General features: G+C 39.3%; 2 protein-coding genes across 6 annotated transcripts; one reads left to right on the plus strand and one right to left on the minus strand.

The window, feature by feature from the left end:
- The first annotated feature begins 41 nt into the window (after window positions 1–41).
- Window positions 42–10,147, plus strand: slc18b1 (solute carrier family 18 member B1). Of its 5 annotated transcripts, none has more exons than XR_004327006.1 (14): window positions 42–269; window positions 393–535; window positions 4,081–4,176; window positions 4,271–4,344; window positions 5,194–5,341; window positions 5,560–5,716; window positions 5,825–5,961; window positions 6,063–6,164; window positions 6,279–6,370; window positions 7,738–7,833; window positions 7,930–8,004; window positions 8,179–8,272; window positions 8,935–9,021; window positions 9,479–10,147. XR_004327006.1 is itself a non-coding variant. In XM_032500857.1 (14 exons), the coding sequence occupies exons 1-14, from the start codon at window positions 239–241 to the stop codon at window positions 9,531–9,533; spliced, it is 1,353 nt and encodes a 450-aa protein (XP_032356748.1). In that variant the 5' UTR covers window positions 42–238; the 3' UTR covers window positions 9,534–10,147. The 5 variants fall into 5 exon arrangements, 4 of the variants coding, with proteins under 4 accessions (XP_032356748.1, XP_032356749.1, XP_032356750.1 ...); XM_032500857.1 differs by having other exon boundaries at window positions 8,972–9,021; window positions 9,476–10,147; XM_032500858.1 differs by having other exon boundaries at window positions 8,972–9,021.
- A 346-nt stretch (window positions 10,148–10,493) lies between these two features.
- ahi1 (Abelson helper integration site 1) lies at window positions 10,494–23,647 on the minus strand. The gene is given in 28 exon segments (XM_032500801.1): window positions 10,494–11,117; window positions 11,306–11,394; window positions 12,267–12,346; window positions 12,441–12,603; window positions 12,691–12,756; window positions 13,530–13,588; window positions 13,909–14,026; window positions 14,466–14,518; window positions 14,669–14,714; window positions 14,809–14,999; window positions 15,171–15,311; window positions 15,420–15,550; window positions 16,225–16,343; window positions 16,450–16,556; window positions 17,119–17,348; window positions 18,319–18,442; window positions 18,664–18,750; window positions 18,753–18,795; window positions 19,833–19,985; window positions 20,196–20,381; window positions 20,471–20,566; window positions 20,649–20,841; window positions 21,188–21,374; window positions 21,492–21,583; window positions 21,694–22,268; window positions 22,415–22,533; window positions 23,077–23,155; window positions 23,551–23,647. Coding segments are annotated over 27 exon segments (3,645 nt in total). The 5' UTR covers window positions 23,087–23,155; window positions 23,551–23,647; the 3' UTR covers window positions 10,494–10,930.
- Window positions 23,648–23,679: the final 32 nt, after the last annotated feature.

A 23,679-nucleotide genomic window follows, 5' to 3' on the forward strand; every position in this document is an offset into this window, starting at 1 on the left:
AGACTGAGTCGCTTGTGCCACCGGAAGCTGCGGACAGGGGCTTTTATTTTGAAAGAAAGTGTGTTTTCTGTGTCATTTGACATTAGCCGTTAGTTATCTAACGTAGTTAGCTGGCTCCAGACGGTGGCTTATTGTCGCTGAACAGAGGCAGGAGCTGGTTGTCTGCTGTCGGGTTTCTCGTGTGTGTCGTTATGCCGGGTCACCGTCTCAAGTCCTGAATAATTGGAAACTTTTAAAAATGGATTCGCAAGTTAGTCTTCAGCAAACAGGTTGGTGACTTCAGTGCGATTAATTTCATCATGAATGACACGCCCTTTACACACAGCAGTGTCAAAATGTATTATGCCCCTTGTCTGTTTCTTAACTTTGACTCATTTCCGTGTTTTTCCCAGCAGATAACAGCATTCCAGCCGAATCAACGGAGCACACCCCAAGGATGACCAGGCAGCAGACTCTCACCCTCATATCAATGGCATCTGTCAACTTCAGTTCAATGATCTGTTACTCAATATTAGGACCCTTTTTCCCCAATGAGGTAAGACATAATAAGCCCTCATAGGGTTCAAATGACATGTTAAAGGAGAATTCTGGTCAATTCCAACACGTAGCTCTGTTGTCTGTAAATGTGGAGTGCTGTCAGTAGAGAGAAAAATAAAACCAATCGGAACTGCCTACACCGTGTTATCCTCCTGCTAGAGTTAGCACCCAACAGGCTTCAACAGGGCAAGTTTTAAACTTGTTTTTAGCCTCTTAGCATGTTCAAAATGTCATTAAAAGTGCCTACCCATGTGCAGTGATTCCTTCCGAGGGAACACAGTGAACCTGACTGCTGGAGATTTGAAAGAAATGCATAAAAGTTTTGCTAATCCAGCTGGGTTTAGTACCTGTGCATTGAGATCTTAGGGACCGTCTACAAACTACAACACAGAAAAGAGATAACACAAAAATGTGTAGGCTACCAATTTAATGATAAAATAAGGCAGTGTCTCCAAACTGACCTCAATTATAACTTGTCTCCTGCTAGTTACAGCACTTACAGCATATTTTTGCATCTCTTTTCTGTGTTGTAGTTTGTAGACGGTCCCTAAGCACTTCTTGCAGTATCAACACCGGAACTAAACACAGCTGAATTAGCACAACTTTTATGCATTTCTGTCACATCTCCAGCAGTCAGGTTCACTGTGTTCACTCAGAAGGAATCACTGCACATGGGTAGGCACATTTAATGACATTTTAAACATGTTAAGAGGCTAAAAATACATTTAAAACTTGCCCTGTTTAAGGTGCTAACTCTAGCAGGAGGATAACACGGTGTAGGCAGCACCGATTGGGTTTTGTTTTTCTCTCTAGTGATAGCACTCCACATTTACAGACAACAGAGCTACGTGTTGGAATCAACTGGAATTCTCCTTTTAGGCAGAGGTGGGTAGTAACGAGTTACATTTACTCCGTTACATTTACTTGAGTACGTTTTTGAACAAATTGTACTTCTAGGAGTAGTTTTAATTCACTATACTTTTACTTTTACTTGAGTAGATTAGTGAAGAAGAAACTGTACTCTTACTCCGCTACATCAGGCTACAATGAGCTCTTTACTCGTTACTACGCGTCATTGTTTTATTTTGACAGAGAGAGAGAGAGAGTCTTCCGCTGAAGGCTCTACCACGTGACTGTGCTTAACCAATCACACGTCGTTGTTCAGTCACGTGACCGTACTCGTTTCAGCAGCGCGACAGGTTAGCTTTACCGTCGTAGCAAAGCAAAGACGTCAGAATCATACGTCGCCAAGGCAACGCAGACCAGGAGGACCCCTCCCCCCCACCTCATAGTGAAAGCGTGGTTACCTTTTAGGAAAAGTGTGAAACAGCAGCTACGTTATGCAGCGTTTAGTGTCGACCTAAACAAACGGACATGTGAGCATTCAACAACTCAACATCTAACCTGAGGAGACGTAGCGGTGGTTTTAGTTTCTGCTGTGGAGAGGTGATGTTTGTCTTTTAGGTTACATACAGTATGTTTTACACATGCAGTATCCATCCTAATTTGATGTGACAAGTCTCTCAAGTAAGCTATTTTGTAATTAATAAATTAATTTTAATTTATTTTTATTGATTGGATGAACTATAATTTGCCTAAAGATAATTATTTTGTATTTTGTCGGTCTGATTGATGCTTGTGTTAAGAAATAAATCAGACGTTACTCAACAGTTACTCACTACTTGAGTAGTTTTTTCATCAAGCACTTTTTTACTCTTACTCAAGTAATTATTTGGATAACTACTTTTACTTTTACTTGAGTCATATTATTCTGAAGTAACAGTACTTTTACTTGAGTACAATTTTTGGCTACTCTACCCACCTCTGCTTTTAGGGGACAAGAGTTTAGGGGTTTGGGTAACGCTTAAATAGAGGGTACAGTTTTAAATACTGGCTTTATTAAAACAAGACCATGTAGCTTTAAAAAAAGAAAAGAAATAATACATTATTCCTCTTTTGAATAAAAAGTTAAATTAATAAAATTAATAAAACATCCTTACTTAATTCAACAAACTAAGGGACTTTGCTGCCACAGCATTACTTGGTCTGGTAGGACCAGTGTGGTGGCTAATGGAACTACTAAATATTTCTCTGTACCTGACACTAGTGAGTCAGTTTTCAAACACACAGTACTGACTAACACTGTAACACTAGGTTTTTACACTACGTTTTACCATTTTGTCATTATATTCCGTTTTTGAGGTGTCTTTTTTTTTACCATCAGGCCCAGGACTACAGTGAAAGTTAGTTCTAAGCTAACTTATTCTATAGCATTCCAGTAGAACATACATAGGTTAGTTTTAATGGTTAATACATACCCATATTACTATGGCCACCTCACTTTATTTTACAATACCTTTTTATAGAATGCCACTTTACATTAATTCAGTACTTTTTGCACATGTCTCTTTGCCTGTTGATTTTTTGTTGGTGTGCTTTGTCATGTGGAAAACTGCTGCTGTAACAAGAGAATTCCCCCATTGTGGGATGAATAAAGTATTATCTAATCTAATCTAATCTAATAACACTATTTTTCAACCCATTCCAAAGGGGGTCATATTACAAAGTGAAACTTAGCATTTCACAGCATTGATTTGTAACTGGCATTAGCATTTTAATATCTTGTCTGTTTTAAAATTGAGTCTGTTTCCGTTGCTAGAAGCTGTTCGCTAATGCAAATCACACAAGTGATGTGTAACGTCAACTAGCCAAAGCAAGACAAAATCAAACAGGAAAACTGCAAAGTCAAGACAGTGTACACCAGCAAGGCAATGTGTCTTGAAAAACAACAGTAATACATGTAATATGTTTCCCATAAATAAAAGCACATACATCATTACATAGACGTAAAATACAGAGAGAGTGCATTCTTTAAATCCTGGTAATTTGCATCTGCAAAGATAACTCCAGATAAAATGCAGTAATAGTTGTATTTTTGAGGCAAACAGGAAAAAGCAGGAAAACATTTTTTTAGAATGGATTGTTTTAGTGTATATTTACAAAGACAGATATTTAAATCAGGGCTGCTGTTAAAGGATGTAATTGTTCAAATAAAAAAAATATATTTGATCCCAAAAAAGGATGTGAAACAACAGCTGTAATGCTCATTGGTGCATGTCAGTGTACAGCTCATAGATCAGAGAGCCATCACCAGTTCCCTTCAACATCTCAGTAGTAGTGTCTTCTGCGTGGAATGAATGAGCAATCATGTGCTTAGACATCAGAAAGCCTCGCTGAAGGCCAACGAATGACTGACTGTCATACCCATTGGTCTCAGGTGACGTCGGCTGAGGCCGTGTGTAATAACTGCTCAGCAGAGGTTAGGCCACAGGGAGTGGATTAATAAATATGATAGTACTGGTCAACCATTTGAAGCGTTAATTCATAGCACACAGTTTTCTGGTAACTGCATTTCTATATATATTTTCAACACATTTTACTTTTATTGGCTATCACATTACACGTCTTTATTCATTGCTTTTGTTACTAAGATGGTGTGTAATTATCAACCAATAAATGCCTTACATGCATATTTCTTCACAGGCAGTCAAGAAGGGAGCCAGTCAAACTGTCATTGGTCTCATATTTGGCTGCTACGCTGTCTGCAATTTCATTGGCTCATTGGTAATGGGCAAATATGTAAGTATATGGCTGTCTTTCTTATAGTATTATATGAAGTGGGATGTGCTGCCCAACTCTGCAGTAATTTACTCTCTGTTTGTTGTTGTATCAGATTGTCCAAATTGGTCCAAAGTTTATGCTCGTAATGGGGCTTTTTGTTTCGTCGGGCTGCACCATTCTGTTTGGGTAAGTGTTGGTCCTGTCAATAATGATGATAGCCACAGAAAACACATTAAGCACAGATTTGGTACTAGGAGTTGTTTGGCTGCATATCAGTAAAGTCTTGATACAAGTTATTTCTCTGTTCTAAAGAGCTCCATTGTTACGATCTATTTAAAACATCAATGAGCCATACTGTGGAACCATGTCCCTTCAATATAATGAACTGAAGTTTTTTTGGAGTCATATTCACATACACCGTCCTGCTGCTATAAACAATGTAGAGCACCAGATGGGTGTGAATCTGCAGATAAAAAATGCTCCGACAAATGCAGCATTTTCTCCAACACTTGCTTTAACTACAATGCCCAGCTGTTTTATAAAATGATTTTCTCCTTTTTTGTGAAACAATACATGTTGGACGCAGATTTACATCTTCAGTAGGAATGAATAGAGTTGGCTCTGAGATCCACAGACAGAGTTGGAAAGTATTAAGAGACGGACTAACACAGACATCATGGGCCCATTGTCATTTTCATGGGATTTGTTGACAGTAAGAAACATGTAGAATATTGTCAGCCTCACCTTTTAAAGATGGATGTAAAAATACATAATTTGTCAAATTGTAAGCTCAAGGTCATAAAATGACAGAATCTGCCGTATAGCACAGTACTGTATTGGAAAATATACAAGGATCCTTGTGAATGTATTGTTATTCCCCACTTTATTTGAATGTGAATCAATGTGGATTTGTGATTTTATGTAGTGTAAAAACTAGTTGTAATATCTGTAGTTGGACTATTTTTAAGAACAAACTTAACAGCCTGTTTTGTCATTTTATTTCAGTGTTTCTGCTTTTGCTTTCTTTTCTCGCAGGTTACTCAATCGGGTACCTGCAGGACCTATTTTCATAACTCTGTGCTTCGTAGTGAGGTCCATAGACGCCTTAGGCTTTGCCGCTGCGATGACCTCTTCTTTTGCCATGACGGCAAAAATATTCCCAAACAATGTGGCAACTGTTTTGGTGAGTGTAGACAACCCTTGTGCGACTGGCATGTTGTTTAGGAGACATTAGGAGTCACGAGAAAAAAAAACAAAAAAACAATATGCTTAGGGTTGTTTTGTATCTCCCACTACTCCCAGTGTCATGGCAAATAATACATATCTTGTGGCATGTGTATAATGAGGAAATGCTCAGATTCTGCTTACATATTTCAATGTGCGGCAATTCTCTCTCTTTAGGGTAGTCTGGAGATTTTCACAGGACTTGGTCTTATCCTGGGGCCCCCGATCGGAGGGTGGTTCTACCAGTCGTTTGGATATGAAGTCCCTTTTATGTTTCTCGGATGTTTCCTGTTGATTATGGTTCCATTCAACATATACGTCTTGCCAAACATAGGTAACGGTTTCAACATATTATTTGCTATATCTCAGCAAATTCAATAAGTTATTTTTTTATTTCTCGGATTGGAACCGTGAGCTGTAAATTGTGCTCCTGTCCGCTTAGATTCAGACCCCTCGAAGGATTCGTTCTTCCGACTTCTCACCAAAGTGAAAATCGTCCTGATCTGCTATGTGATATTCACTCAGAGTGCAGGACTGGGCTTCTTGGATGCCACTTTGTCTCTGTTTGCTATGGAAAGGGTAATTCCTGTCTTTTGATAAAGTCAACTTACTGCGGAAAGAAAGTTTGTCAAGCTTTGCAGTGAGATTGAGTTCTCTCTCCCCCTCTTTGTTGGATGTAGTTTAATCTCTCATCTGGCTATGTGGGACTCATCATGCTTGGTTTGTCGTTACCATACTGTCTGGCATCACCGCTGATTGGGTATTTTACTGATAAATATCCCGTAAGTATGAAAGTAAATGTGGATTATTCTTCCTAATGTAAGTTTGTCATATGAAGTAAATCCCTTATGTGTGTGTGTGTGTGTGTGTGTGTGTGTGTGTTGGTGTTTTATCAGTCCACCAGGTCTTGGTTCATAGTGTTGGGAGGTGTCTCCACAGCCGTTAGCTTCTCACTGCTCGGCCCCGTCCCTTTCCTTCACATCCCGAGGTGAGCACGTGCTAAAGATGGAAAGTAACAAAGACTCCCTACTTTAAAAGAGAAGTCCCACACTTTTGGAAATATGCTTATTCCAAGCTATTGATCAATTATTTGTTTTGTTTGTGTAGCGGACGGGAAGCACCATTTAGTCCTAAAAGTGACATAAGGCAAAGTGTAATACGACAGCAATACGAGGTAATACGATTTCCCTTGTTTCCCTTCATCAAACCCACTTCACCCCAACTCTCACCCTTCAACCCCTGACACGATTAATCATCTTCAACACAATAAAGAAACAAACAAACAAACAAACAAACACACACACACACACACACAGTAGTACAACCTAGCCAGTCCTCCCAACCCCATCCCCCTGCTACCCAGGAATCCCATGACCAAATAAACCAACAGCTGTCAGGGACAAAGGAATTAATTAATTAAACTAGTTTACGCTATGATGATATCCACAGAAATAGCCAACATAACATATATTTTAGGAAACAAAGAATTTGCATAATGTATATTATGTACAGCACATGTATGATTTTTATGCATAGTATGTATAAAAGTCTGAGTAAACAAGCACGCAAACTACATTAAATCAAAAAATAATTATTTATAATTAAACACTGCTTTTCTCTGGTCGCTTTGACCAGCAGATAATATTTCGTGTTGTTGGCGTTATTTAATCATACAGCAGAAAGCTCCGGCGGCGCAATATCCCAGTGAGAAGAGAAACGTTCCCTCTATTATTATCTGTTTATGTAATCTGCTACAGCCTGCAGCCTTTTAGCTTGGCTTAGCATAAAGACTGGAAACAAGGGAAAACAACTATCCTATACTAGCTGTGTGTGTGTGTGTGTGTGTGTGTGTGTGTGTGTGTGTGTGTGTGTGTGTGTGTGTGTGGTGTGTGTGTGGTGTGTGTGTGTGTGTGTGTGTGTGTGTGTGTGTGTGTGTGTGTGTGTGTGTGTGTGTGTGTGTGTGTGTGTGTGTGTGTGTGTGTGTGTGTGTGTGTGTGTGTGTGTGTGTGTGTGTGTGTGTGTGTGTGTGTGTGTGTGTGTGTGTGTGTGTGTGGTGTGTGTGTGTGTGTGTGTGTGTGTGTGTGTGTGTGTGACAGGATAGCCTGTAATCGAGTATTCATCCACTGTGTTATTGCTGCTTGTACTCACTCAAATGAGTTGAGTACTACACAAAAGAGTTGAGTACTACACAGTTGAGTACTACACAAAAGAGTTGAGTACTACATAAAAGAGTTGAGTACTTCTTCCAACACAGACTAACAGTTCTCAGTAAGTATTGTGTTGCTGCCTCAACATTCAGGATTCCCATAGGTTAACGATACTAACTTGTATGTTTTTCTGTGTTTCTATGTGCAGTAAACTGTGGTTGCTGATCATCATGCTTGGTGTAATAGGGTTTTCTCTGGGCATAACTGCAATCCCCACGTTCCCTGAGATCATCACGTGTGCAAAGTGAGTGGCTTCACAGGTCGCGCTACTACATTCATTTGTATGTACGTGTACAGTACATACAATGCAAGGTGAAACGTTATTTTCTTTTCTTTGTAGTGAACAAGGATATGAAGAAGGATTAAGCACTCTCGGAATGGTGTCCGGACTGTTCGGGGCAGTTTGGTCCATGGGGTAAATCCCAAAGCCATGTGTTTGTCAGTAGCCATCTGAATCTAGGAAAAAAAAAAAAAACAGCGTAGATATAAAATCAATTGTCTCACCGGTTGGTACTTATTTCCTGCCCTTTGATTTTGACTGTTTTGATTATGATTTTAAAAATTAATTATTATTTATATTTTTTTAAAGGATGTTTTATGGCCCAATAGTGGGTGGCCTTATCACGCAACATCTGAGCTTTGAGTGGGCAGCTGCCATCCAAGGAGGCTTGGCGCTTTTGGGTGTAAGTATCAGTTTGTGCAGTGTTCACGTGAGAAAAGGACACATGAAGCTCTCACTTGCTGGCATATTAGCATTAAGGTCTGGGCCATATGACGATATTGTCAAAATGCTATAAAAAAAAATTGTCTATTGTTTTTATCCCGATGTTGAAAAACCAGCAGCTGAACTCTGTTACAGCTAAATTTATGTCTTTTGGACAAAGCTTTATGTTGTTATCCTTGCATATCATGTTAATTTTGCACTCAGGGCTTTTCATTTTCAAATATTTAAAACAGCAGTATACAAAAATAAGCTTTACCATGTTGGTATTTCATATAGACTATTTATTTATTTATTAAATTACCAGAAAACATGCTATATTGGGATGTATATCGTAGAACAACATATATCCTGATAGAAGATTCCGGCCATATTGCCCAGCCCTGTTAGCATTCTTATTGTGTTCTTGTGTTTTGAAAGATCCCAGTTAACAGTTTTATGACCATGTTATAAAGAATAAAGGATTAGTTACTCGTGTAGTCAGCCTAGGGACAAAGTCAGGGTTAAATGTCAGTGTGACCGAGACGGGAGGAGACTCTGAAAGTTCTGCTTAACTTACTTGGGGTTAAACACACCCCGACGACGGATAGAGAAAGAAGCGTGTGATTCTCTTTTTTTTGGCAGTTACTCACATGAAACTCAATGACCACACTGTTCTCAGGCCCTTTTCCTCGCTGTGTATTACCTGTGTCATCGCCAGCAACATCGAAGGTAATCATTAACCTCCAAATGAAGATAATCACATTTATTTATTATTTATTTACTTTATTTGACATTTGTTCACATTTTAGTCACTTTTATTGACATTATTCTCTCTTCTTTTTTTTTACACTTTTTTAAAGTTCAATTCAACAAACAAAACAATTTTTTTTCTCCAAATGCTATAAAATTGACAAAAAAAACACAAATTTAATGAAAGTAGTGAACTGATTATTTATTTAACTTGTGAGGAGCATTGTTGGGAACCATCCACGTAGCTTTTTTGGAAAATTTGTTTGAAAGAAACCCATATTTGTGATATTTTTGGAAAGGGGTTGACCCGAAGATAACAGGAGGGTTAAGATGCCTCATGTATACTGCATGCTACGTGGAAGGCTAGTTAGACTTAATTTGTGCAGTTTGCAACAACATGCTGGGCGTAACACTCACTTTTATGTTTAATTTGAAGCGTTGGAGAAGATAGTCTACGGACAGATGAAAGCACTCCTCTCCTGACTGAATGAAGCCCTCAGCAACATGTGGAGGACACCATACCATACCATACAAAACATGCTCTAAATGTCTCAGCTGCTCCGGGCATCAGCTTCCAAGTTACACACATGGTTCCATTGTTATTACCACCAATAGCTTTTTAAGTTAAGTTTTTTTTTGGTGTGGCAGGGACTGTGATGCTTTCTACTTAGATCATGTGAATATTGGCCTAAAAGCCTAAAAAAACAAAGCGGTACGAACTTTAAGATTGTACAAATTAAATAGATTATTTCACATTGTAAATGATTATGAGTGAATATAGTCAACCACTGGAAAGTCCAGACAAGCTAAATGTGCCTTTTGTTCTAAAGCTCTGCTGTATTAATGATCTTAGTTTTCTACGTCACATGAACCCCCTTTCATGTTGAAGTTACACAAGTTAAGAGCTGCTGACCACGTTCATGGTAACATGAAGGGAATAAGCACCATCATAGTGAGCCTCATAACACTCAGTAGAATTCATTGTAACAAGGAGCGTTGTCATGTTTCCCTCAAGTTAGCGATTCTGAATGTTGTGCCGACTGAACAATTTAAAGATGTTTGCACCAATTTATTTTGCACTAAATAAAGACAGTAAATAAATGAAAGAAAAACACCCACCTGTGTGTTCACTCTCTATCCACCCCATGTCTGTGAACAGTTAGTAAAATGGCGTGAAGTCAACCGGAGCTGATATCAAACGCTGCATAGCCTGCTTATATTTTGACAGACAAAATGACATAAGGTTACCCAGTTGTCATTGGGTGTTTCCCAAAATAATTTCCACGTGTTACTCAAAAAAACAATCTATCTTGATGAATTTTGAAATACAAATACACATTAACTTATAGGTAACTCAAATATTTCTTTAAAATTCTAGCAACAACCAGAATACTTGGTATCCTAGTTGCATCCTTTCAAGTCTGTTCCAAAAATGAAATGCATACCACACATAATCCAAATAGCCCTTAAGCATATTTATTCAAGCATGTTAGAAATCAAAAATTTGACTTTACATATGATTTATTGAAAGAGATTAACAAAATATCTGAAAAAAAATAATCTGTATTTTTATATAGCTGTGAGGATGTGGCATATAAACAAATGTATCTATTACAGGCTAGGAAAATAAAACAATACTTAGAATATAATACAGAAATTAGGAAAAATGTACACATACACATTCTTTATGCAAAGACATGGTGGTCAAATCTTTATACTTCATTGATCAATCTGTATCAAGTACAATACAGGACATATTGACTGTTCAAATATGTACAAAATACTACACACCTGTAGAGTTTACTGTCATTACAAAAATGCATTTTTATGAAAATAAAATAAAGGTGAAAGCATTCTAAGCATTCTAGTTGAAAACAATCAATGAGCCCTAAGTTTCCGTATCAGGCTGGAAGGCACCATTAGCCCGGCCCGTCGGTCTCGTGGGGAGAGGTCTGTCTGTGGATCTGCCTCTCCTCCTGGTGCTCAGCGACTCGGAAGCATCTGCGTCAGAAAAAGTGGCTCGATGTGAAGATACAGGGACTCTTGGCTTTTTCACCTTCTTTTTCCTTCTGGCTCTGCGGGAAAACCATCATTCACAATTAGTATTCGGTATTTCGAAACAGCATTATACCATGTCAGTTATTATAAACCCCCGTTGTCTAATTTTGTTTAAGAAAACCAACACTTAGAGCCTCATGCAGTGTTCGTTAACCATGACCCTGTGAATGCAGTTAGGAGGATTTAAGCACAGCGAGCTTCTCACCTGGCATCAGTCAACTCAGGTTCTGTGTCAGACAGGGTCGGCTCAGAAAGAAACCTCAGTTCCCCAGAAGAACTAATTGCAGCAGTTACCTTGGAAAAGTAAGGAAGGAGAAGAGATAAAATAAAATGAAAATCCATCTTAAATCTAGGCCACAATCAAAATGCACTCTTTTCTGCACTAAAAAGTATACATTTACGTGATACTTTTTCCCAAAATCCCCAAGTATTTCACTCACCCCCTGTAGGCTGATTAGTGGCTGATGATTTGACATAGTTTTGACAAAATAAGACTTCTTTTTATGCTGAGCATGAACGTTGTATTTGTCCCAGAATTAAAAACAAAAATGGATTGATTGATAATGACCGTTGACATGTCTTTATGGAGGATATGACACATTGAGTTGAAGACAACACGGACACCACCTGCTTTGTCTCCCTGATTCAATTTCAAAGAAAAAGTCAATTCTCCAGGCCTTGAGAAAGGTCCTTGTGACAGGAACATCAACTCCTTTTAAATAATTCAATACAGAGCTGATAAGTGTGTGCAAGAATTGACTTTTTGTCAGAATCAGAATTCCACTGTAGCTCAGGCAATCATCAGGAGGAGGCACATGGCCCATGCACACATGGGTAACAATAATGAACACCAAAACCCAAACATAAAGGGAGGAAATGACTACAGCCATGCTCAAAGCTCTGTGAGGCTGTACTTTGGCACAGCAATGCTTTAGCGGTGAATTGTGAACAAGGGTGTTTAATGGTCAAAACAAACACTAAGGAGTATCACTTTACCAAAAAGAAAAATAGGCACCATAGACATAAGAGAGAGAAGACATGCATATGGAGTACGAGAAAGGTATTCCCCTGTTACAGCCACACCATTTCACTTTTTTGCCCTTCTAGGTAAAAAAAAGAAAAGAATTACAAATCCAGGTCAGACGCCATTGTATTATTCTCCTTACCCTGGTTGGTGTTGACCTCTCAACGGATCCCTCAGACAAGGCTGCATGTGCCTCTACAGACACCTCTTCATTGAAATCTCCTACAATATAAAATAACTCAGCATCTTGCACCACATTTGGACGTTTCATGTACATTATCCACTAGGTGTATCACAAGACATTCAATTCACTTACCCTGATCTGCTACATAAGAAGCTAGAAAATATCCCTGCTGCCCATTGGCCAGACGCCCAAACCACCAGTTGTCATTGTCTTTATACAGCACTTGGATGACATCACCGCGCCGTATGGTCAGTTCATCAGACCGATTAGCTCTGTAGTCATAGAGAGAGACCACCTGGAAGAGGAACACAGAGGTGGAGGGGTTGAGTGTGAGAGGGGAAAGGTTGCATGCACCTGAGCTTGCAGCTGGATGGGTACTTACTACTTGTTGAACGGGGGCAGAATCTGTTTCCACACTGATGCCTGAAGAAATGTGGTCAGGAAGACTCTAATGAAGAAAAAGAACATTTTTAGTCTTGTAATAGCAACTTTAGAGGACATACTGTATAGTTTTCCATTGCCAGACCTATCTCCACAGCGCTGAGGAGTAAGGTCTGGCTACACCACACAAACCTTCTAGAATAGAAGAAAAAAACAATCACAATCGTCTTGGGCAGCACTAAGCTCTGGACGGTGGCTCTTGATTTGGTGGAACATTTTAACCCACAAAAGAAAACTCCACATACAATATTAAATGAAGTTAACTGTTCACACAATACAGTAACATGAGCTATTTAAATTAGCTGAATACAAGGTTAAACATAGTGTGCTCTTACAGTGTATCGCTGTGTACTTTGTCCACAGCATTCCCCACCAACCGGTCCCAAAATGTCCCAGTTATATACTAAATGGCATAAACATATTCTTTGTAACTCTTTAAAATCATTCCCCGCAGGAACCAAGCAGGCATGCCCTATTGCACAATCGAAATTTTCATTTACAGACTGTAGCTTGCTAGCTCGAAGTTTGTCGTTTTCTGAAGTAAACCGAGTTTGAGACAGCAACACACAGAGCGTGCAAGGTGAGGGACATTCTTAGGCCATTATCCTGGAAATGTACTTCCATTGATCCAGTCTAGTGGACATATGATATTTGGCAGACCCCGTTAGCAGTTAGAGTAATCATGCTGTAATGTGTGGTTAAGATTTGGTTGACAAAGAAAAAAAACAAAAAGACACATTAAAAGTATTACATGAAGAGATACACTGTTAACAGCCTTACCGTCTGTAGCCTGAAAGAGGACGCTCCTTTTAGATGCTGACCAACTGGACTGAACCCGCCTGAAATTACAAGAAAAAAGGCAGAAATTAAAGATAAATATTTAACCTGGGACTGTAACACAATCCACTGATTTGTGTTTACAGAAATCACTTACGCACACAAGTAAAAATCACAAGCGGCCCATCTTTGTCTCTGTGTATGGTGTACATGCTTCAGGAGACTCTAGACCACAATGCTGGAATCATTTGGTCTTGGTCACCACATGCTATACTTTGCACAGCTCTAATCTTGGAAAATATTTGACCTCACAGAGTGGCAGTAAAGCCATTCATTGGTTAAAGACAAATAACAGTGTGATTAAGTGTAACACGCCACTCACGGTTTTGGGTGCTCAGAGCTGCCTGAGGAATTAGCTGCTCCGCTAAAGAACCAGAGAGCTGCAGCTTGGAGTGCGGCGACAGGAGAGACGGAGGTGGTAACGAAGCATTTAATCCCGCCTGAAAAGAAAAAAGCTTGACATGAGTTGTCTCGCAGATTATTTCAAAATAGCAGTAATTTAATAACTATTTCAAGTAGACCTGCTCAGGTCTCCTGATGCAATTTAAGGTCAAGATTAAATTAAACTTTAAAGATAATACACAATACATTATTGCAGCCAGCAGATTTATCTGGGTTAACAAATGGCCCAGAGGACAATGCACTTCTGTAATGCTGTGCTAATCAAGATCTGAGTTAATCATTGAAAACAGTCTTTAACTTTCTAGACTTGTTTCTGTGGTGTGTTCCTTTCTTAGCACTTGAGACGAAATCCCAAGAACAAACTGGTTTAGACCATAGACTGTATATAAGGAGGTTTAGAAAGAGATTACAGAGAACAGCGTAAAAGGCTCGACAGGTTACATCACCTATACAAAGGAGCACTAATCAGAAACTCACTGTGCCAGAATCTATTGTGAACCTCCTCCCTGTGTGAGAACGGCCCATTTTGTCTGCAAACCAAACACACAAAAGCAGAATATTTTCCATGTAAATAAAGGGACAGCAGTGTTGTAAAAACATATCCATCAAGATGAAATGTGGCACACCATGTCCATTATAGAAAACTCCACAACAGTTCAAATATGAAACACATACAGTACCTTGCTCATACATGTATCCAGAAGTTGAAGGCTTCAGATGTGGGTCCTAAAATTGATTTCAGAAAGTGAGTTTTGGTGAATATTGAATTTCTGTATTTCTCTATATACTTATTTCAGAGTAACAGAAGATGAATATTTACAAGTACTGAATCCAGTTGCTTCTTAACACACTGCATTTTGAATGCAAGTCTTGTTGCTTGTGCAAACTGATCCATGGCTGAAGCAGCAGACATCCTGTCCGGTCCTGGGTCTGGTGTGTTTCTGATGGTTCTGGTGTCTGTAGATATGGATCTGCCCGCAGCGTTTATGTTGTGAGCCTCCAGCTGGGAAACTGTGTGATACAGCATGATAGTCTAAGGGCAGTTTGTATTTGAATGCTTGTATGTATCAGCCAAATCAAATAGCTCAGCTGACTGAAATAACACCTAGATATGAAAACAAAGTGAGTAGAATTAATTAGCGATTCAGGGGCTGCACCCACACACAAAAAAAGCAAACAAACCTCTGCGATCGTAGAGGTACACATGGACAGGCTGGCTCTGACCGAAGGCGCTGAAAGCAACCATGTTTTCGTGAGGGTGGAAGGACACGCTGTGGAGAGCAGTGGAGTAACCAAGCTCAGAGTAGACTGCAACTTGGTCACCTGAGAAGACAGAACAACTGACAGTTGGAGCCACTAGGCAGAATACTTTTAAAACTGACAGAAAAATAAACCATAAAACAAAATAAATGAAGGAAATAAATGTGTCACCTGTGTCAGTATTCCAGACATATGCCATCCCATCTTCGCTACCAGAGAAGATTAAGTTCCCGCATGGCGTGAAAGTGCTATAGATTCTCTCTCTGTAGTTTGTGGCTCCGGTGTACTTCTTCACAGCCAGGCTGAAAGGGGCAGACACATTGTTGAAAAGATGGATCATGGATATTTTTGAGTTTAAACAAAGACTGTATGTTTTTGGACTGTAAAAAGAAATATTTTCTTTGCAACATAATGTGTTTCATACATTTTTTTGATGATACACTCCTCTGAGATGAAAAGTCCCATCTGTAATTTGAGAAACAGTGACTATGGTTTGAAGTGAGACTTAAGACATCAGCTTATTTTGTCTGCATTTTAGTTATGAATAGTGACATATTCAGTTTCAACAGCTATAAAAAAGTGTATGTATTCTATCTAACCCAGAATTTATGTGTACCTGAAATTTTGTAATAATAACTCAAGCTACATAATCTAACTTAAATAGCTGCTCTGTGCTGTTGACTTGACGTGAAATATTGTATAATGTGTTGGTAATACTTGACTTAATACTGGTGCTTTACCAGGGCAAATACATTAAGTGAATGCCATTACTTAGAATAAACAACTATGTACTCACAAAGGCTAAGATGCACCAACCATCAAAAAATCAGTAAGCTTCTTTTAGCACTGGGTAAGTGAAGTGGCTATACCCATAGCAAACCCCTAAACCTGCAGCGACACTCAAAACTCAGAACAGAGGTCACGGTTTCCTGTAATTACAGATGGTTCTTTTTAGGTTATGTCTCCTCTTATTTACATTCTCAAGTCCATCATCCTCAAGACACTGTCTTTGGCATGGATGAGCAGGCACCGCCCGTTTGGATGGAGCTGCAGCATGTTGATGGGGACACCTCGGAGGTCACTCTCATCTAATTTCTGCCAAGAAAAAAGAGCTTAAATTTACATTTCTTTACAATTTCTTTTCTACTGCACAAGCAGAAAAATCTAAAGTATACTGTATGTGCAATATCCTCTCTTGTACCTTCTCTATACACCAGCGATGACATGGCGGATGCCGCTTGCTGTCGTTTACTGTAGTTTTCCACACAAGGATTAGGCCTGTATTGTCTGCAGAGAACATTCTCTTTCCTAATTACAACAAATACAATGAAAGGAACATCAGTTATGAGAAGACACAAGTAGAACATTCTTCATCTCCTTACAAAAGAAGCCAACCGTCACATTTCATAAACACAGAGAGCACCACAATTAGATTTACAATAGACAGTAATGGTATAAATACTTAATGTAATGTCCCTCAGAAATGTCCTGAAATGCACACAAGCATGCTCACATACAAAGTGTTTCAATGGGTGTCTGTATGTGTGTTTTTCCCCTTCCTCTGAATGCCACTACCTGTGTTGGTTTAGGACTTTAAATTGTGTGTTAAAGTCCATCTTGGTGGTCAACTAACACATAAGAAAATAGTTCAACAGCTAAGACTAGAAATGTGTAAGTTTATGCGTAAAGACTTTAATCAAGGCCCATCAATGCGCTATTTTATGTAACATTATTCATAAAAACTATTATTCACTACAGGGGAATAATTCTTTGCATTCATTCTTAACTTGTGCGGGGTTGTGGGCCAATCCCTGCATGCACTGGGTGGCACACAACATGGACAGGTCACCAGTTTATGAAAACACAATACCTTCAGAGTCAAAACAAACTGAGTTGATGAAACTGCTGTGACCCTCAAACTCCTGCAGCAGCTGGCCATTCACATCATTGACATCAAGCCTCCACACTCGTACCAGAGAGTCGTAGCCGCCGGTTACCACCAGGTTCTGGGCTGTGGGGTGGTACTGAGCACAGTACACAAAGGATGGATGAGGGAGCACCTTCTGGGCTGTTATCTGAAGCCTCTCCACGTTCCACTCTCTGAGGGAGGAGGGCAAGAAAATTTCAATAATGCAAACAATTCGTTTGTGCAAATAAAGTCTGTTCTTTAAATAATACTCTGGAGTCAGACAATCACAACAGCCCAAAACATGCTGTGTCACTGGTAACATAAAGACATAGTGAGCTACTACGAAGGGTACTTACTCCCCCTAGAGGTGCTATGGCAAACAGTTGTTACAGCAGTTCTAGTCTGGATCAACAGAAGTGTATTTCAAGGATAAAGTCTGCCATGCTCCGGATGTTAGGCTTTGCCCTTCCGCTTCTGCTCTCTGTGTGTTAACTTTCTCAAAATCCCTTCTCTTTGGGAAACAACAACAACCTTCTTATTTTGCGCTAACAAGCTAGGAGCTGAAAAAGGCCAGTTTTAAAGAAAATTTGGATTGTGCAATTAAGCAGGCCTGCTTGGTTCTTTAGGTGAATGATTGTTAATCATTATCAAAGAATACGTTTACTGCATTTACAAACTAAATGGGACATTTTGGGACATTAGAGAGGATTTGCTATGGACAAAATACACAGTAATACATTGGTAAGAGCAAATTACATTTATCAACGCATCCTGCTACATTAAAAAGCTCACGTTACTGTATTGTGTGAACAGTTAACTACATTTAATATTGTATGTGTTGTTTAATTTTGCAGGGTGCAAATGTTCAACCCGAGACCATTTTGCAGAGCCACTGTTGCTGTGTCCAGAATTTAGCGCCGCCCAAGACGATTGTGATTGGTTTAAAGAAATACAGACAACCCAGAGTGGGTTTTTTTCTCTTATCCTAGAATGTTTTTATGGTGTAGCCAGACCTTACTGCACAGCACTGTGGAGGTAGGTCTGGCAATGCGAGACTAAACTAAAGCAATTCAGTCAACAGCAGTGACACCTCACCGTGAACTTTTTCATTCACTCCTGGTCAAGTTTAGTTATTTTTTTATCTAAAAAACAGAAACTTACTTGACAGTTCCATCAGAGGAAGCAGACAAAAGGTTCCGATCGTCTCTGGACCAGCACAGATCATATACTATTTTGAGATGGCCACTGAAGTCAGCCAAAACCTTGCCCGAGGGAATCTCATACACTAAAATAGTAAAAGAATGGGGTCATTTTTTTAACAATGCATTTATTAATTTTTTTTGTACATGCTTGGAAGTTATAGAATCCTGAGTTCATCCTCAGAACTGGTAATGACTACTCTGTATAAACAGCAAATTAATAAACCAAAGCTTTCTTCTGAGGAGTGAAGAGGAGCCTTAGCAGGAAGACTTTTACACAGACAAGTTGCCTGTAAGTGTTGCTTACCTATTACAGGAAAAGAATCTCTGTCAGCACAAGCAGTGGCCAGTAACGTCCCGGTATGAGAGAAGAGCACCGTGAAGCAGCCAATTGACCACCACGGAGTGTCAGCATGGACTTGTTAGGAATCCGACAGACCTTTAACAGAGGAACACTGGTAAGGCTTGTGCAGTCAACCATGATAGGTTCACATTTGTTAAGTCTGTGTTAAAGCAACACTAGAGAACTTTTCCCGCTTCGGTCCCCTTACAGTTTGGAAGCAGAATTGTCCATTACATTATGCAAGTTTGCCAGATCAGGTAGTGGATCTATAGTTCGAATGAACTGGACAATGTAATGTAATAGACAATTCCGTAGTGGGACAGAAGTGGGAAAAGTTCTCTAGTGTTGCTTCAAAACAACACTGACATGCCCATGTATATACAGCGCTGAAGCCTCGTGTTAGCGTCTCCTGAACTTTACATCGAAGTTATGTTACATCCAAGAACGACAGGTGGATTTGGTCTCCCATCTCGTATGCTGACATAACATTAAGAAGGGATCACTGCACAGCCACTATGGACAGGAGGAATGATCACAGTGACCAGCAATAGCTTTAATGTAAACACAAGCTTGAGTGTCTTCTGAAGTCTGAATGCCTTCTAAAGCTAACTGAATGTAATATCTTTCACAATGCCTGTGTACAATGTTGTAAATATGCTTTAAATACTTTGTGACCTATCTACTCTCCCTCATTTACATATATATATATATATATACAAGGAAAATGCATCTTATTAAGGGTAAAAAAGGGGAAACTGAAATGCACAAACTTTAGTGTGGTCTGTCGAGGGCCACAGGTCTGCCAATATGGCCCCTATACACAAGCTTCAAATAGTTTACCAGGGTATGCCATTTCACATATCTGCATTATGGTTTAATATGTACTTGTCTTTTAACTTTTGTGAATAAAACTGAACTGTGTTGTTTAGACAATAAACCCTACCACCCCGATACATCATGACATATTGCATTTAAACAATCCACAAGAATGATTTGTAATTTCGCTGAACAGAGAATGTTATACCCCAAATTACCAGCTTATAAGAATGAGTAGCTAAGACTGTTACAAGTTATATTTTGCAATGATAAAGATATTGTTTTGACATCAAATACTAATTCCTGATTCCACCAACCTGTCCAGGCAACCGGCTCCATCTCAAGGCTGGCAGCTTGCTGTCCAGATGTTGTGTCAGGCTTCTCTTGGTGACCTCATTCTGCAGGTCACTGTAGGAGGTGCTACCCCTCTCTTCCTGCAGTGCCATCATGGACCGGATACTGGGGTCAACCTGCAGAACAAAAACCATCCCAACACATCACTGAATCCACACGTGGCTTAACTTTACACCAAAATATCTAAAACAACATTGTCTACAGTATCACTATTAATATGTAACACGTCAACTATACATACCTACAGTAGAAGTGTAAGACAAAAGGATTCATTATAAAAGACAAAAAATACAATAATAGCAGCTATAAAGCAACAACAAACTTACATGCTCAGGGAGTTTAATGCCTTTCACCGTAACATAAAGGGTGGATGCGTATTTGATTCGGGGGTACTTCCTCCACCACTCGACCACCTCAATTGTTTTTGCTTGTCTCTTTGCCCGAGGTGGAGGGAAGAAGAGCTGTAGGCGCAGTTTACTGTCGATATTCAGCACACCATTTGTGCCGACAAGCTAAAGGATACAAATAAAATTGTGAAACGAGTATTAAAAACAACAGTTAAAAAGCATTTATTCTAAATGACCAGACTTAAATATAGTACCTTGAGGAATGCCCATGCAATCTTTCTGAATCCTTGTGTATGCTTGTCAACATCAGCGCTAGCTCTCGCTTCTTCCATGGTTATGAAGTCCAGGATCTTTACAAAACATTTAAAGATGAACAATTATTTACAGCTACATTGAAATTGACCAACTATGTAGAAATAAAGTGTCTCTTACTTCAAAGAAGAGTACAACTCTGGGGCTTTCATCATTTTGTTGAACAAAGTAACCGAAGCGTTCATTGAAGATGATCTGTTCCTGCCACTCAGGGATGATGGATTTGTTCTTCTTGAAGTCAAAAGGTTGAGTCATGATGGGGAGAATGTTGTCAACGCTCTCTTGCTCATAAAATGAGGAGACTGGCCGATGGCTATGAAAAACAAGACAAACACATTTCCTTTTTAAGCAAATACATGCTGTACAAATACTGAAACTAAATCCATACAGTTAGGGAGTTTGCAGTAAATTATGTTCGTTCAAAAAAAGATTTTTACCACCCTCTACTCTCTTTGAAAACATGTTAAAACAACTGTGGAGCATGCCTACACACCCACAAATAACTATGGTCCAAATGTTACAAGTTACGGTTACAAAGAAAGAATGTACCTGACAATGGAATTACTAAACCAATACTGATGTAAAAACACAATTTAACACTGAATTAAACACTGATCTAAATGACAGTAACGTATGGGTCTCAGAGTGTCCCTTCTCACCAGTCTTCTTTCTTCACATACTGTCCAGTGCTTTCATCGACCACATGTATCTTCACCATGGGGTGTGAGATCAGTAGGTCAGTCTTGAGGCGATCTGTTTTGTGTATGTACACTCCCAGCACAAGGCTGTCATCAAATGTTGGTTTCTGTGGTCCTTCTGCCTCAGTTTCACTCTCTTCTCTGACAACTGAATAATTGGAAATTTCAAAAAAACATAAAATTCATCAACATTGTACAGACTTTTTAGTAGATTTTTAATTTTAATTTTTTTAAATAGTGTGCCTGACAATTAACATCCAGTTACCATGTTTTTTCTTCTTTGTCTTCTTCTTTTTTCCCTTGGATTCAGTTTCGTTGTCCACATCAGCATCCTGGTCAGCATTTTCATCTTCATCCCTAGTGGACCAAAAAGCATTATATCTTACATAAATATGTTGTTAAAAACTGGAGCCTGTAGCGTTATTACTAAATGTAAAATAAAATATGTATAACACAAGTATACACACCCTACTTCCGACTGTGTGATAACAGATTTCAGCTTTTTCTTCTTCTTCTTCCCAACATCATTATTTAGCGAAACATTTTGGGAGACAACACTCTCTTCCTCAGTCTTGGCACTTGTCTTCTTTAAAGTCCTCTGCTCTTCCTGTGCAATCTGCTGCTGGTATTCATGCAGCAGCGTGTCCTCTGCATCTTCCACCTGATTCTCTGCCTTGGTCTCTGTTTCTCCTTTGTTTTTTCCCTTCTTACTTTTTCTCTTTGGCTCCTTTCCACCAGCTGCATCATCTAAAGCAATCACAGAATTGAAAGCATCCGCATCCGGCTGGATGTAATCTGTGGTATCCTCAGGTACAGGGGGGGAGGGAAGCTGCCTCTTACTTTTCCTCTTGCTTTTTGATGTTTGAGTGTCTTCTTGGTTTCTACTGTTGTTGATATTAACCTTTTCCGCTGTTTCCTTCTCTCTTCGTTTATTCTTGGTGTAGCGAGGGCTGCCTTGTTCGGGGTGATATGTGTTCTGGAGGATGGTCTCATCCTCTTCTATGTCCTTCTCAAGGTTGAGATTCTTTTTTAGATTCTGAAGCTAAAAGAAACAGGGGGGAGGGAGAGCAAAGTAATGTCAATCTATATATGTACTGTATATGCTGTATGCAAAGTTTAACTTTGCAGTGTTGAAGAAGGAGATTACCTGAAGAACCAGGTGTGATTTTAAACTTTTAGAACACATACCACAATAGTCTCCTGACTTTCCGTGTTTTTCTTCTTTAATTTTTTCTTCTCTGAATCTGAGTATTTCTTGAAGACTTCATTGAATCTTTCCCGGGTCTTTGCCCGGTCTTCACTCTCACCTGTAAAAAGGTTACACTGTCATTACTACACTGTAATTAATGGGCAAAAAGAATGTGATCAAAGAAGTGTGTGTTGCTGTGGTGAAGGGTGCATTTACTACTACTACTACTACTACTATTCAATACTGTACTTCAGTACAGTCTTGAGGTACTGGAGCTTAAACTTCTACTCCACCACATTTCAAATGTTTTTAATTCACTACATTTTATTTACATACATACAACAGAATTTCAACAAAGATTAAACTACCCAACAGTTTGTAAAAGAGTTTAAATTAGGCCCCACCTCAATCAACGAGGCAATAAAATGCTTATTTGCTTCCATTGCATACATATTAACAATAACCCACTAATATGATATATAATAATATGAACGTTTAAAAGGCGATAGTCTGCATTATACTTTTGATACTTCAAGTTTACTTCTGTGACGTTACAAGTACAATTGCAGAACGAGGCATTTTCACTCTGTGGTATTACTACGATTTGATTATTTCTTCTCCCACTGGTTTGTTTAACGTTAGGGAACAGCAAGAAGCTCACCAACTGGCATCCTCAGGCACCGTTACGTCTCTCATTCTAAATGCAAAGTACGAGTAATCCAGGGGGGAAGTCTTTCATCCTGTAAACACAAAACAGGGAACGTTACGGCTTGCACACAAAATCTCTGCTGGATCATCATACTGGGGTTTGTCACGTGCACAATTAGTTTTATCAAGTTGGATTCAAAATGGAACAAGCCCATATCGTGTTTTTGGTTTTATCTGCTAAAACAATCTTAGGAAACGCAACCATTGTTAAACGCCAAGTTAGTTAGCCAAGCTATCGCTAACGTTAGCTTGCTATGTGCTAACGTTAGCGTTAGCTAGCAAAAGTGGCATTGTTAACTTACTACGTTTCGTACAGTACAATTTAGCTTCGTCAATAAACCGTTTGAGCCTCAAAACAACCCATATTCCACACAGAAGGATTCAAGAGCTTGATATGAGTTTACTAAGGGTAACTACGTGTATCTACCCTGCAGTGATTGTGCTGTCCTCCAATTTCACCAACGACGCTGCGACGGTTTCCAAGTCAACCACAACAGGGGTGAACGTGAGGGCGGAGCGTGGCGACCATGTTTGTGACGTACAGACAACAACAACA

The sequence above is a fragment of the Etheostoma spectabile genome, chromosome 20 (assembly GCF_008692095.1).
Source record: "Etheostoma spectabile isolate EspeVRDwgs_2016 chromosome 20, UIUC_Espe_1.0, whole genome shotgun sequence".
In the NCBI taxonomy this organism is placed as follows: domain Eukaryota; kingdom Metazoa; phylum Chordata; class Actinopteri; order Perciformes; family Percidae; genus Etheostoma; species Etheostoma spectabile.

What these genes read in the sequence shown, in the direction of transcription:
- slc18b1 (XM_032500857.1), top strand. Translation starts at nt 239, where the DNA reads ATGGATTCGCAAGTTAGTCTTCAGCAAACAG. An exon ending in ATACGTCTTGCCAAACATAG is followed by an intron (nt 5,717 to 5,824) that starts GTAACGGTTTCA and finishes CTGTCCGCTTAG; the next exon opens with ATTCAGACCCCTCGAAGGAT. An exon ending in CATCGCCAGCAACATCGAAG is followed by an intron (nt 9,022 to 9,475) that starts GTAATCATTAAC and finishes ATGTTTAATTTG; the next exon opens with AAGCGTTGGAGAAGATAGTC.